The sequence below is a fragment of the Lynx canadensis genome, chromosome A3 (assembly GCF_007474595.2).
Source record: "Lynx canadensis isolate LIC74 chromosome A3, mLynCan4.pri.v2, whole genome shotgun sequence".
Taxonomy (NCBI): Eukaryota; Metazoa; Chordata; class Mammalia; order Carnivora; family Felidae; genus Lynx; species Lynx canadensis.
In genome coordinates this window covers 44,604,955-44,617,930 of record NC_044305.1, presented here as the reverse complement: position 1 = coordinate 44,617,930, position 12,976 = coordinate 44,604,955, and the positions used below count along the sequence as shown (strand labels likewise).

The 12,976-nt window shown below is 44.0% G+C and overlaps 1 protein-coding gene across 5 annotated transcripts in view; it reads right to left on the bottom strand.

Moving 5' to 3' along the window:
• RIN2 (Ras and Rab interactor 2) overlaps nt 1-12,976 on the bottom strand; it is a 226,817-nt gene that overhangs the window by 28,991 nt on the left and 184,850 nt on the right. For all 5 annotated transcript variants that reach the window (XM_030310181.1, XM_030310182.1, XM_030310183.1 and 2 more), the window contains 3 exons: nt 10,972-11,083; nt 7,163-7,235; nt 1,975-2,066 (listed from right to left, as the gene is read on the bottom strand). In XM_030310181.1, coding sequence (XP_030166041.1) covers nt 1,975-2,066; nt 7,163-7,235; nt 10,972-11,083 — 277 coding nt within the window. The remainder of the gene's footprint in view (nt 1-1,974; nt 2,067-7,162; nt 7,236-10,971; nt 11,084-12,976) is intronic.

The following is a 12,976-nucleotide window of genomic DNA, read 5'->3' as shown; positions in this document are numbered from 1 at the left end:
AGAGGGCTTCAATTTTAAATCACGTCAGTCCATTTAAGTTTAAAAACAGACATGCAATTCAATCACTGGAAAACTGTTCAATCGTTTCTCAACTATAAATTTAATCAGCTCTAAATACAGATTGTGTGTTTCTGATGAAAATTTAATGCTCCAAAAGAGATAAGGATAACACAGGCTGGATTCAAACATTTAGTATGAAAAAAAGGAATGTAAAATATCTCATTAATACTTGTAAAGTATATTGATTCTATGTTGAAGTGACATTTCATATATATTACATTAACTAAAATAAATTATAAAAATTAATTTTCACCTGTGTCTTTTTCATTGTCTTTAACAGAGCTACTAGAAATTTTTAAATTACTCATTGGCTCACCTTATATGCACTTCTATTGCCCAGTTTGGGTCTTGGTGGAATGGTTTCCACCACCTTTGGGTCCTTCTTAGGCTTCTACTGACACCACTGGTAGACTTTATAAGGCATAGTACACTTAGCTTCCACATGGACTATAAACCTGGGTAGTGGGGGAGGGCAGCTATGGACATTATTAACCTTTGACCCCTCAGTGTGGAGCCTGGCCTGCCACATAGCAGATCCTCCAGAAACATTTGTTGGAAAAACAAATAAATGAGGCACAGAGTTTTACAAAGTGCTGTCTCTTCCCAAAATGAATAATGTATACATTGGCCATTACGAATTGAGTATATATTAATTGGACATCATTTGCTTCTATGGTCAGTGGCCATGGAACAAGGTATTCTTAAATTTGTCTGTGCAGGAAGCTGACCAGGATACTTCAGTCCTTCAGGCCTGCCACAAAGTATACTCTGCACACTGACCACAGCACCAGGAGTTAAGTGGGTGGAGGTCACCAGCAAAAACTGACACCTGGTACAGGTCTTCAAGAGGCTTACAGTCTAGCTGGTTATATTAACTGAAATTCGGGAAAAGTTTTAAACCCTCTCCAAAAGGTGTGTGAAACACCATTGCAAGAGATGGCGTAACTTTTCAGAAGGGACACATCAGACAGGCCTCAGACACATGTAGCAATTCTTTCAAAAGAATCTAAGTTTGAGAAGGGAATCTGAATCTCCCTCCAGGTTTCTCATAGGCTCCAGGAGTCCCAGGAGTTGCATTTCGGAATCTCAAATTTCCATTCAAATCTTATGGCCTGGTTGTCAATCTTTTGGAAGACTGAAGCCCTAAAATCTTAAGAGAATTTCCCCTTCCAATCTAGGGGGGAAACTTTTTTTTTTTTTTTTTTTTGGCAAAAGTTAAACCCACACAAATTCCTCATGGCAATGGGACGAGGAAGTGAAACTGGGTGAACTGTACATCCTGATCCATCATCAACCACTGTCCAGAAGCACGGTATTGTGTTCAGGGGCATTGGCAAAGGGGCAGGAGGGGGAAGCAAGTGTCCAGCTGGCCAGGGCAAGGATGCATGGCAGGATAAGGGACATGGCCCAGAACACCAGGACCAAAATTGAACAAGAGAGGAAGTGAGACAGATGTTAGTCTAGATGTCTGCACGGTCAAATTCCTCAAAGCACAGACGGGCCGTCAATGCCCGTGTGTTTCTCCGGAACAAAACTCACGCACGTGAGATGTACTGTGCTATTTCCTTTTCTGTCAAGCACAGCCTTTCCCGAGCAAGATGCCACAGAAAGGAAAGACATGACCCATTTGAGAAGTTTATGTTCCATTAGGACCGGGACACTTAGGGTAGCTGAAACTCATTGATGGGAGCTGCTGGGGAGGTGTGGGGGTTACCCAGATAAACTGAGCGCTCCCCTCTGAGAGTCAGTAAAATGTCTGACTTAGAAAAAAGAATCTCAGCAGGTGTGATTCAGGGCCAAGTTTTGCCATGGAGATAGGGATTATTTTTCAACAATGTATCATCAGCCAGCCTAACACTGACTGTGTTCCATAGATTCATTCCAAGAGAGACCTGGGCAGGGGGACCCACTTACTTAGTCCCAGTTGGGCTAGTTCTTCAAGTTGAGCCTCCGTCTTGGCTGTTGAAATGGCATAAGGCAACTTCAAGGTGAAGGGCAAAACGTCCCTGGTTTTTCAAAAAGAGAGTATTTGTAATTACATGTCTGCTTTCTATCTCTAGCATTTCCATCCTAGAGATGTTTTGGCTTAGACTGAAACGTCCTAAGTAGACGCTACATCATACCTCATACCTAACCAGAACTTGTCTTTACTGGTGACAGGACTGCAAGATGACTATTCTTTCCTGTAGTAACACAGTCAGGACAGGCTGAGAGATAAGGCTGCCTGGTTTCAGAATCTGTAGCGAGGACCAAATTTCCTTCCTGGGTGGCTGAAATGTATCTAGTGTTAATATCAGAATCGCTACACTGGTGGATCTTACATACATACATGTAAAACATTATACACTAACTTGTTACATGTTCTGAATACTGGGCCCCAATTCATTGGGCAGGAATGTGTCATCCTAAACCATGATTTATTATTCCAAGTCCTTACACAGGGCAGGTTTTCAACCACCGTTGGTTGGTTTTACTTTGACATCTTCTAGCTAGAGTCCATGCAACCTGCTTTCTGTGCTGAAGACAAAACTTCCTCTTGTGTTTTAAGGTAGTGCTTCCCTATCTGTAACGTGCACACGTGAATCCCTCGGAGTCTCGTTTGACTGCACACTCTGATTCAGGAGGTCTGGGTGAGGCCAGAAGTTCGGCATTTCCGCCATGCTCCCAGGCGATGTTGCTGCTGCTGCCCCTGCACCAAGCGTTGAGTAGGGAAGCAAATCTAAAGGACTTCATGGAACAACCCTGCCCTCAAGCAGCACGGCACCGTGTGTAGACCACGCATTCAACATCACAGACTAACAGGCCCAACAGGAAGGAGCTGAAAGAACTTTCCAGGCCCTGGGAGAGGGTCTGGCATGCATGAAGAATAGCAAGGAGGCCATGATGCCTAGGGTGGAGTAAGTGAGGGACAAAACCTGGAGCTTCTGCCTGTATTTTGTCTACTCAAGATGTTGTGAAAATCTCCATTGAAGAGAATAACTATCCCAAACAACAAGTTGTTTACTGTAAGATTAGGCAACATTCTAACTGAATCAGATTAAATCTGGATGACTTGAGAATTTTGGAAACCCCTGAAGCTGTTGACAATGAATAACAAATTAGTAAGGTCAATGAAAAGAGCAAAATATGAATAGAATGTGATTCTTGGCATGGGCTGTAATATACTGCTCACATAAATACTAGTAATTGGCAGTCAGGAGGCTGCTCTTTCCCGAGGTGTCAAGGATGGGTCACCCCCTGCTTCCAAGGACCCTACCGTCTGCCTCCAAATGTTGTGAGTACCTTCTTCTACTTGTTCACTTGCATCTGTCGTGGATGAAGCAGGCGGAGCCTCAGGGGATGGCAGTGTTTGTTATAGCTGCTGCCTGACCCCAGAGAGGTGATGACTCAGATTATAATCTTAAATGAAGATTAATGGGAAGCAGAACTTTGTAATGTCAAAGCAGCATATAAATATATGTTTCTACGGCTATACAAACTTATTAAAATCTTCTTTCTTGAGACAATTTAGGGAAAGACACATATGATGAAACCAACCTATGTTTACCTTAAGCATTTCACCTTACCCAATCCAGTACCTGGAGCCTAAACATCACATGGCTGGTTTTGGTTTTTCTTAATGGCATCTATGACAGGAAGCCACACCTGTTATTGCCTAATGGGTAGTCTTAGACTTTGATCTCCTGGAAAATTAGAGCCCTCTTCCACTGCACCAGCTAAGGGTATAACATAGCATCTCACTACCATCCCCCCTCCCCACAGGGTCACTTCCCTCTCATTAAGGAAAGGAATCCTAATTCTAAAACTTGTATAACAGAGAAAATAAAGCCATCTTAGGTATAAATGTTTCACCCAAGAGTTTTAGTACACACGTAATCTACTTTTGACCTTTGCTCTATATGTTGTATTTCTAAACGGCAGGAGACTAACTTTATTGAGCACCTCCAGTGCACCAAGCACTGTAACGCATGTGGGACCCACACAGGCCATTGGAAGAAGCTCTGATATCCCCCATTCCATGGATCAGGAGCACAGGAGAGCACAGAGGGGGAGGTCCCTGCACCCACTCACAGAGCTAATGTGGAATTAAGCAACCCGGGTGCACTGGATCCCAAAGTCTGTGGAGCTGTGCCATACAGTGGCAAAATATGGGCTCTAGCATCGAGGCAGGCCTGGGTTCAAATCCAATATTTGCTACATATTTATTGAATGACTGATTGTAGACAAGTATCTCACTCTCTGAGCCATGGTGTCTTCATGATCCTAATTTCAGGGTTGCCATGAGGATTAGAAATAATGTATATATGGTCCCTAGCACAGATATAGAAAGCCCCTGAAATTATAATCGTACTTAATAAGTAATAATTAATCATTATTATTTCCTCTAGCTCTTTGCTACTCAAAATGCAGTTGTAGGACCAGCAGCATTGGTCTCACCACCTAGAGACAGTTGGAAACACAGACCATCAGGTGCTGCCCCAGACCCCCCAAATCAGAGTCTGCATTCTAACAAGATTCCAGGTGATTCCAGTGTGCATGAAAGTTTACAAGGAAGTGCTCTCCACGACACTGATTATGACAAACTGACAGGGAGCTACTAGACATTGGTGACCAAGGTTTGCTCTCATTTATATCCGCAGCTCTAGTCTTCAGTGTGTCCCTCTGATGTGGCAAACCACATGCTGATTGATTCATGAATTCTCTAGTCTAGTGCACCTGTGCAGATGCATTCCGGGTGAATACCAGGGCTGACAATCCAACCACTTTCTCTACATGAATATACTCATGTACTAATAACCAACTAGAACATTTCAAAAACATTTGGTTAAGACTGGGTCAAATCAATTACTGATTACTAAGAACATTGACTTGGGTAAACCGAGTAACATAGAACATTAAAAGAGAAACAGAAACACCAAGAACCTTTGCATTTTGAGGGAAAAAAATAGAGAAATGAATCTCAGGTCACCCTGATCATAAAATGTCAATGTTGGGATTTTTCCATAAGCACCTTATATCAGTATCATGCTTTGTAGATTAAAGAAGGTTTTCATGTGCTTTATCTCCTTCAACCATCAAATGGCCCTGGACAGCAGGTACTCCAGCCTATTATGAACACTGAGAAGACAGATGGTATCTTTTGTGTGCTGATGCCAAATACTGTTTTATAGGTGTAATGATCTTTCATGACAGGAAAATCAACAAGCTAACTATGAAGAGTAAGCATTGGCCAACTTCACCTCTGACTAACATGTTAGTGTTGAAATTCACTTTCGGGAACTAGATGGCCTCAAACCAGTTCAGGTGTGGGTCCCTGGGGAAGGTGGGGACATCTGCACCATCCTTTTCTTTGGGCAGCAGATCTCCATCCTTGCACAGGCCAAGGGCTGTTGGTGGTGTCCCCTCATAGAGCTGTGTCCAATTCTAGATGAAATCCCCTGGTTTCTTCCTCCTGGTAATCAACCCCTGAAAGTGCTTCCCCACCTCAGGCCATTAATTATGTGGTGTTGCCAACCTGGTGACTCCTAGGGGTCAATAGCTCAGTGCCTTCCCCCGGGAGGGTCTAGTCCAACAGGTACAATAAATGTCTCACATGAGAAATAACTTTACCCTTAAATTAACATAAAGGAAATGAACCCCAAATAAGCCTCTCAGTCTCAAAGTGTGATGGCTGTAAGACATGATCTTTAGAAACAACCTAGTCATGCATGCCTGTCTGTGCTCTATTGGCTGCAACAGACATACAGAGAAGGCATAGAGGCCAACTGAGCTCCACTGCCTACATGGGGGCAGTGTCAATCTCTGCAGATGAAGAGTATGGATTCTTAATCACCAAAAGAATACTCAATTTGAGGACACCTGGTTGGCTCAGTCAGTTAAGTGTCAGACTCTTGATTTCAGCTCAGGTCATGATCTCACAGTTCGTAAGTGTCCATGCTGACAGCAAAGAGCCTGCTTAGGATTCTCTCTCTCTCCTCCTCTCTCTGCCCCTCCCCCATTCATGTGTGCATGCATATACCTTCTCTCAAAATTAAATAAATAACCGTTAAAAAGAAAAGAATAGTCAGTTTGAAAAACTATTATGGCTAGGAAGAAAAAAGAGAGAAAGACTTCAACAACTCACACACCCCCCACACTTATTAACATGGTGATTTTGGGCTTAATTACTTGTAGTCTAACACAGTTGCTTTAGTTATGAAAAGGACATGAGCACCAAATGGGCCTGTAGGACAGTGATGCAAGGTTTATGGGCTGGTTTAAGGAGCCCGTATTTCTAGAATGAACTACATCCCTTGAGGGTTTTCAGAAACAGTATCAGGGACATTTATTTATTTTTATTTTTTTCAGAGAGAGAGAGAGAAGAGGGCACGAGTGGAGACAGACAGAGAGAATCCCATGAGGGGCAGAGTCAGGGCGGGGGGAGGGAGAGAAAGACAGAGAGAAGCAGGGCTCACCCGATGCAGGACTGGAACTCATGAACTGTGAGCTCATGACCTGAGCCAAAGATGTTTAACTGACTGAACCACCCAGGCACCACACATTATCAGGGACCAGGTTTGCACCGTGGGTCCCTTTCTGTGTGTGCATGTTTGCATGTATGTACATGTATGTGTATGTGTGTTTGTTTCCCCTGCTTGCTGGGTCGAGGTGAAACGAACCATAGGGACAGTTTAAAGACACAGACATATTAATTTGGAGGGACTGGCGTAGTTATTTTGATCAGTAACTAATCCTTCCAGGGACATCTAGTCAGCGGCAAGCCTCCCAGACCCCTCCACCCTGCTTTAATCTAGAAACCCCAGGGGCGCCTGGGTGGCGCAGTCGGTTAAGCGTCCGACTTCAGCCAGGTCACGATCTCGCAGTCCGTGAGTTCGAGCCCCGCGTCAGGCTCTGGGCTGATGGCTCGGAGCCTGGAGCCTGTTTCTGATTCTGTGTCTCCCTCTCTCTCTGCCCCTCCCCTGTTCATGCTCTGTCTCTCTCTGTCCCAAAAATAAATAAAAACGTTGAAAAAAAAATTAAAAAAAAAATAGAAACCCCAGGGCTGTTTATATTGCACACACCAAGCAGGCACTTGAACTCCTAAGAGGAAAGGAGGCCTTACCTGCTGATGCAGTAGAAAGCAATGAGCCGGAATAAATCTGCAAAACTGATTCCTGAGCCTTCCAGGGAAAAGGCTGGAAAAGAGAGAGTTTGGAAACCAGCTGAGTGTCCTGGAGCACTGTTCTGGGAAAGGAAAGGCCCTCTGGTGTTATCTGCTGCGTGCATAGGACCATCTCTGAGCTCTCAAACCAACTACCGTGTGGCTTATCAGATCCAGCTGTGAGGAGGATGTGTGTCAGCCAGAAACAGGCCAGTAGAGTCCACGGCCTAGAAGTTCAGCCCCTGACTCACTGGGAGCACGTGCTCCAGTGCTTGGTAAACAGACCGGCGCAGGCTCAAAGTGTACAACTATCTTTTTTCTTTTTTAAATTCAAACACAAAGTTGGTCAGCGGGCAGGGGCCAGGGAGGCTGGAGGGAGAGGCCATTGGCACACAACAGAGCTTGGTAAACACCCAAGCCCCCACCACCCTTGACCTTCCTAGGTTGGCCCTCCTGGGACACACTCCTCTTTGCCAAAACAGGCCACCTCTGGTTAAGACACAAGGCAGCCTGGAGGAAAACAGAAGGTTCCAGCAAATTAGTTTTTAAATTCAATGTGAAAGTTTCAAAAACTCACTTACTTAGAATGCCCCCACCCACTACCACTGTCACCACCAAGGGCACAAGCCTCCTAGGGAAGATGTTCTGGCAAGATGGTGTACCATATTGCACATCTTCCAAATGGCAGGGAAGTGAGTGGATAACTTCAAATACTTGTGTATTTGCCAACCACTCCTCATGCCAGGCTGGCTGAAATGCCATTCAGACAGTCTTTCAGAAATATTCCAAACATCCTCAGCTTTGTGAAGATTTCCTCATTTCCTCAATCAGATGAGTTTTTCTCCCAATTGCCACACTTCATGTCCTCATTTATGTTGCTTGCTATTTGCTTATGTTGTATTATTTTGATTGTTTAGTATTTCTACAGCACCCCCAAAATATACCTATGCCTCTACACACATACCATGACATAGACAGAAACAAAAAAATACACACATGTGCACCACAATTTAGCAAGTTAAGTAGGAAGAAACCGATTTGGGGTGGGTTAACTTCTCTGAGCCTTGGTTTTCTCCTCTGTACAGTGGACAATAATAGTACTTTCCCTGTCTCCCCAAAGAGTAGGAGTGGAAAGGGAAATTTAAAAAATGGAGTAATTCATGTGAAAGCAGTCTATACAAATATGAGCTGGTATTTATTATTAAACCATATTGTCCAGACGTTATGACAAAATATCTATGTTTTCAGAGCAAGTCCTTCCTTTCTCAATCTACCTCCGTTCATAGAGAAGCAAGGCCCTGGCCAGGAAGGGGCCATCATGGTGAGACCAAGACCTGTGGTAATTAGTTATAGTCAGGTTAATGCTTTGTTCAGACCAGCTCTTTCAACCACTTTATGTCCCCCAGATAGGAGTAGGGAATTGATCCGTCTTGACACAATAGAGAAGAAAAATCTTCAGCCAGGAGGAATCTAAGATGAACACCCAGAAAGCGGGAAAGTATAAACATTAACTGTACTTACTGTAGGGGAACAAAGAAGGGGCTTCCAGGCTAACTTATCATGCTTCACTTTGGATATTAGAAGGGATTTAAAAACCAGTTAGATCTGGGACGCCTGAGTGGCTCAGTTGGTTAAGCATTTGACCCTTGGTTTCTGCTCAGGTCATGATTTCACGGTTCATGAGTTTGAGCCCTACATTGGGATGTGTGCTGACAGTGCAGAGCCTACTTGGAATTCTCTCTCTCTCTGCCCCTATCTCGCTTGCACACACACACTCTCTCTCTCTCTCAAAATAAATAAACTTAAAAAAAAATTAAAGGGCCCCTGGGTGGCTCAGTTGGTTAAGTGTCCGACTTTGGCTCAGGTCATGATCTCCCGGTTTGTGGGTTTGAGCCCCGCGTCAGGCTCTGTGCTGACAGTTTAGAGCCTGGAGCCTGCTTCAGATTCTGTGTCTCCCTCTCTTTCTGCCCCTCCCCTGCTCACGCTTTGTCTCTCTCTCAAAAAAAAATTAATAAACATTAAAAAAGATTTTTTTAATTAAAAAAAAACAGATCTATCACTTGTTGGCAAGCTGACTTGCAAAAGCCACCTCAGCATGGCATTTCTTTACTTAATATTTAATCGTCTTTAAAATGGAGGGCTTGAAATCTATCTTGTGATTACCTCCTAATGCAAATAAACTGGTATGAACTATGCACAGGTCACTGACTGTGGAAGTCTTTCGTGGCATCAGTGCCCTTGTGAAGCCTGGAGGAAAGACATTACCAGGCTCAGGTTTACAGAAGAACCTGAGGTTGACCACAAAGAGGCTGACAGGTTTCACTTCTGCTAGAAATGTGTCCTCTAGACTTCCATTAAGGCCATTTGGCTCAGTGAGACTATGAACTCCAGGTTGAGTATAATCCCTTATTTGCCCTTAAAATGACCTCAGTACCTTTGGTTTTTCAAATGCAGAGACTGAGGCTTGCTTAGGTGTAAATCAAGAAGCAAGCAAAAATCCTAGTCTCAGTCTTAACGTTTATTTATTTTTGAGAGAGAGACAGAAAATGAGTGGGAGAGGGACAGAGAGAGACACACACACACAGAATCTGATGCAGGCTTCAGAGCCTGAGCTGACAGCACAGAGCCCGAAGCAGGGCTTGAACCCATGAGCCGTGAGATCATGACCTGAGCCAAAGTCAGGAGACTTAACCAACTGAGCCACCCAGGCACCACCACCCCGTCACCCCCAAACCAGTTTGAGTCTAACTATTGAGAGAGTCAACAGGCTTCCAAACTTATTTCTCCTGGCCTTCACTCCTCAACTTGCTAACCTGTGATTTCAATGAAACCTTCCCCTTTGGAGCACAGATTCACTATGGATCCTTCCTTGGAAGTTGGCAATACATCAGCATTGTGTGTTCCCTTTTATATTTAACATGTGTCCAGGGGCACCTGGGTGGCTCAGTTGGTTAAGTGTCTGACTTCAGCTCAGGTCATGATCTCACAGTTTATGGGTTCAAGCCCTGTGTCAGGCTCTGTGCCGACAGTGTGAAGCCTGCTTGGAATTCTCTCTTTCTCCCTCTGTCTCTCTGCCACTACCCACCCCCTCCCGACTTGTGCTTTCTCTCTTTCTCAGGATTAAATAAATAAATAAATAAATAAAGTGAAACGTGTCTTCCCAAGACTTCACATTTTCAATGATTGCAGAATAGCAAAAAGAAAACCAATTCTACTGAACACCACTCTCCCTTCAAAACTTCTGCCAGTTGATTTTTTCGGAGGGCTGGATTCTGCCTCTGATTAGCTGCATTTCATAGACGACTGAACAGTGATCGTCTGGAGGGAACACATCCACTCAAGGATTATTCACAAGATGTGCAGACACGTGCTGTAGCATGAGAACCCATAAAAAGGCCGAATCGCTGCAGCCTGTCCTACAGGTTAATCATCAGCAAACCTAGGAATCAAATCCATGCTCTACTTAACTGGAAGGGGGGCAAGAAAGACAACCTGCCATATGCCAACCAGTAGGCTGCATAATTTGTACATAGGTTGTTTAATTAAACTGTTAATAGCTCTCTGATGTTATGATCACCCCAATATACTGATAAGAAAACCAAGGCTCCTAAGGTAGGCTACCTGCCCAGTCATCGAGTGAGTAAGTAACAGCACCAGGATGCAGACTCATGTCTGTCTGTCTCAAAGGGTAATCTCCTTCCACTTCCACTTGTTGGGGAGACCTGAGGACCTCCCATCAAGCAGGACTTAGCCATCAGGTGACTACTCACTGTATGTGCTTTCCTTTATGGAAAATTCCTTGAGTGGGGCTCCAAATTCACAGGGCAGGCGAAGTGAGAGGACTTTCTTCTGCATTTTGGTAGATTTACGAACCAGGAAGATCTAGCAGAGGGAAAAGAAATTCAAGCTTAGGAAATATCTGGAAGGTCAGAACCTGGACATATGATTTCCTGCACACCTAATGTCCATGACTAGAATGACCTTCATAACGAACATGTCCTGCAAGATTCAACCCAGAACGCTCTACTGACAGCAAAAGGGACTATCAAAGAGCATGCCCTAGATGACTTCCTTTGATAACTGGCTTCAAAAGAATCCTACTTTCCCTTTGACAGAAACTTCTCCATGAGGCTATGAGCCCCCTTGGTCTACAGAAGCATTTTCAGTTTGGTGATTGTTTTATAGCGCATGTTAAGTGTTCTCTAGCCCGTGTCTTATTTGGGCATCATGGTTGATGACACCCAGATTCTAAACACAGGTAACATGACTAAACCACAGGTGGTGAACTGGGAGTTCACTGACTAATTTGGCTTGTGGGTGTGTTCGTGATAGAAAATTAAATTTGTTTCTAAGAGTGAAAAAGCAGTTTTGGTTGTTTTTCACATTAAGACCAGAATTTCTAGCTTCTCTTGGAAAACAGGATGATATGGCAAGGCCAGGTATGGTGACAATTGCTGGAGATTAAAACGGCTGCCCCATTAGGGAGCAGGAAGGTGTGCTCGAGCGTCACTACAGCCAACACTGGAGCTGCAGGCCTGTTTACTCCTGACTCACCCCATTTTGTGACCGTCTCGCTCCTGGTTCTAATACTGCCTTCGGATGCATGCTTTATTTTATTTATTTATTTTAATATAATTTATTGTCAAATTGGCTAACATACAATGTGTACAGTGTGCTCTTGGTTTTGGTGGTAGATTCCCGTGATTCATCACTTACATACAACACCCAGTGCTCATCCCAACAAGTGTCCTCCTCAATGCCCATCATCCATTTCCACCCCCCCCCATCAACCCTCAGTTTGTTCTCTGTATTCAAGAGTCTTTTATGGTTTGCCTCCCTCCCTCTCTGTAACTATTTTTTCCCCTTTCCTCCCCCCCATGGTTTTCTGTTAAGTTTCTCAAGTTCCACATATGAGTGAAAACATGATATCTGTCTTTCTCTGACTTATTTCACTTAGCATAATACCCGCCAGTTCCATCCACGTTGCTGCAAATGGCATGATTTCGTTCTTTCTGATTGCCAAGTAGTATTCTATTGTGTATATAAACCACATCTTCTTTATCCATTCATCAGTTGATGGACATTTAGGCTCTTTCCATAATTTGGCCATTGTTGAAACTACTGCTATAAACATTGGGGTACAAGTGCCCCTGTACATCAGCACTGCTCTATCCCTTGCGTAAATTCCTAGCAGTGCTATTGCTGGGTCATAGGGTAGATCTATTTTTAATTTTTTGAAGCACCTCCACACTGTTTTCCAGAGTGGCTGCACCCGTTAGCATTCCCACCAACAGTTTCAGATGCGTGCTTTAAACCAGCCCAAATCCCAGTGCTGATCTCGGGCCACCATCTTGGCTTCCAACACTGCAGAGGCAAGTACGCCATGTACTTCTATGCACTGCACAACTCCAGGGGGCACTGATTACCTAGGCTACAAATCAAATAGTGCTCCCTGGAGCATGCAGTGGGGCAGCCGGCTGAGTTCTGGTTCCCTTCTGTAGTACACGGTCCTTCTCCAAGGATTCTATCCTGTCTTATTTCTTTAGCCACTTCTTCCTCTGCATTTGGACACCATGGTCTCTGCTCCCTGACTACTATTATTATTATTATTATTATTATTATTATTATTATTATTATTTAACCTTATCTTCGCTTCCTTCTGTATATCTAGTCAATAGCTCCTAAGAAACTTTATCTGGGTGGGGGGTGGGGGGTGGGGGTTGAGAGGGTGGCTATGGGGATTGGGTGTCTTTTAAGGAGGGAGTTGGGAAGACC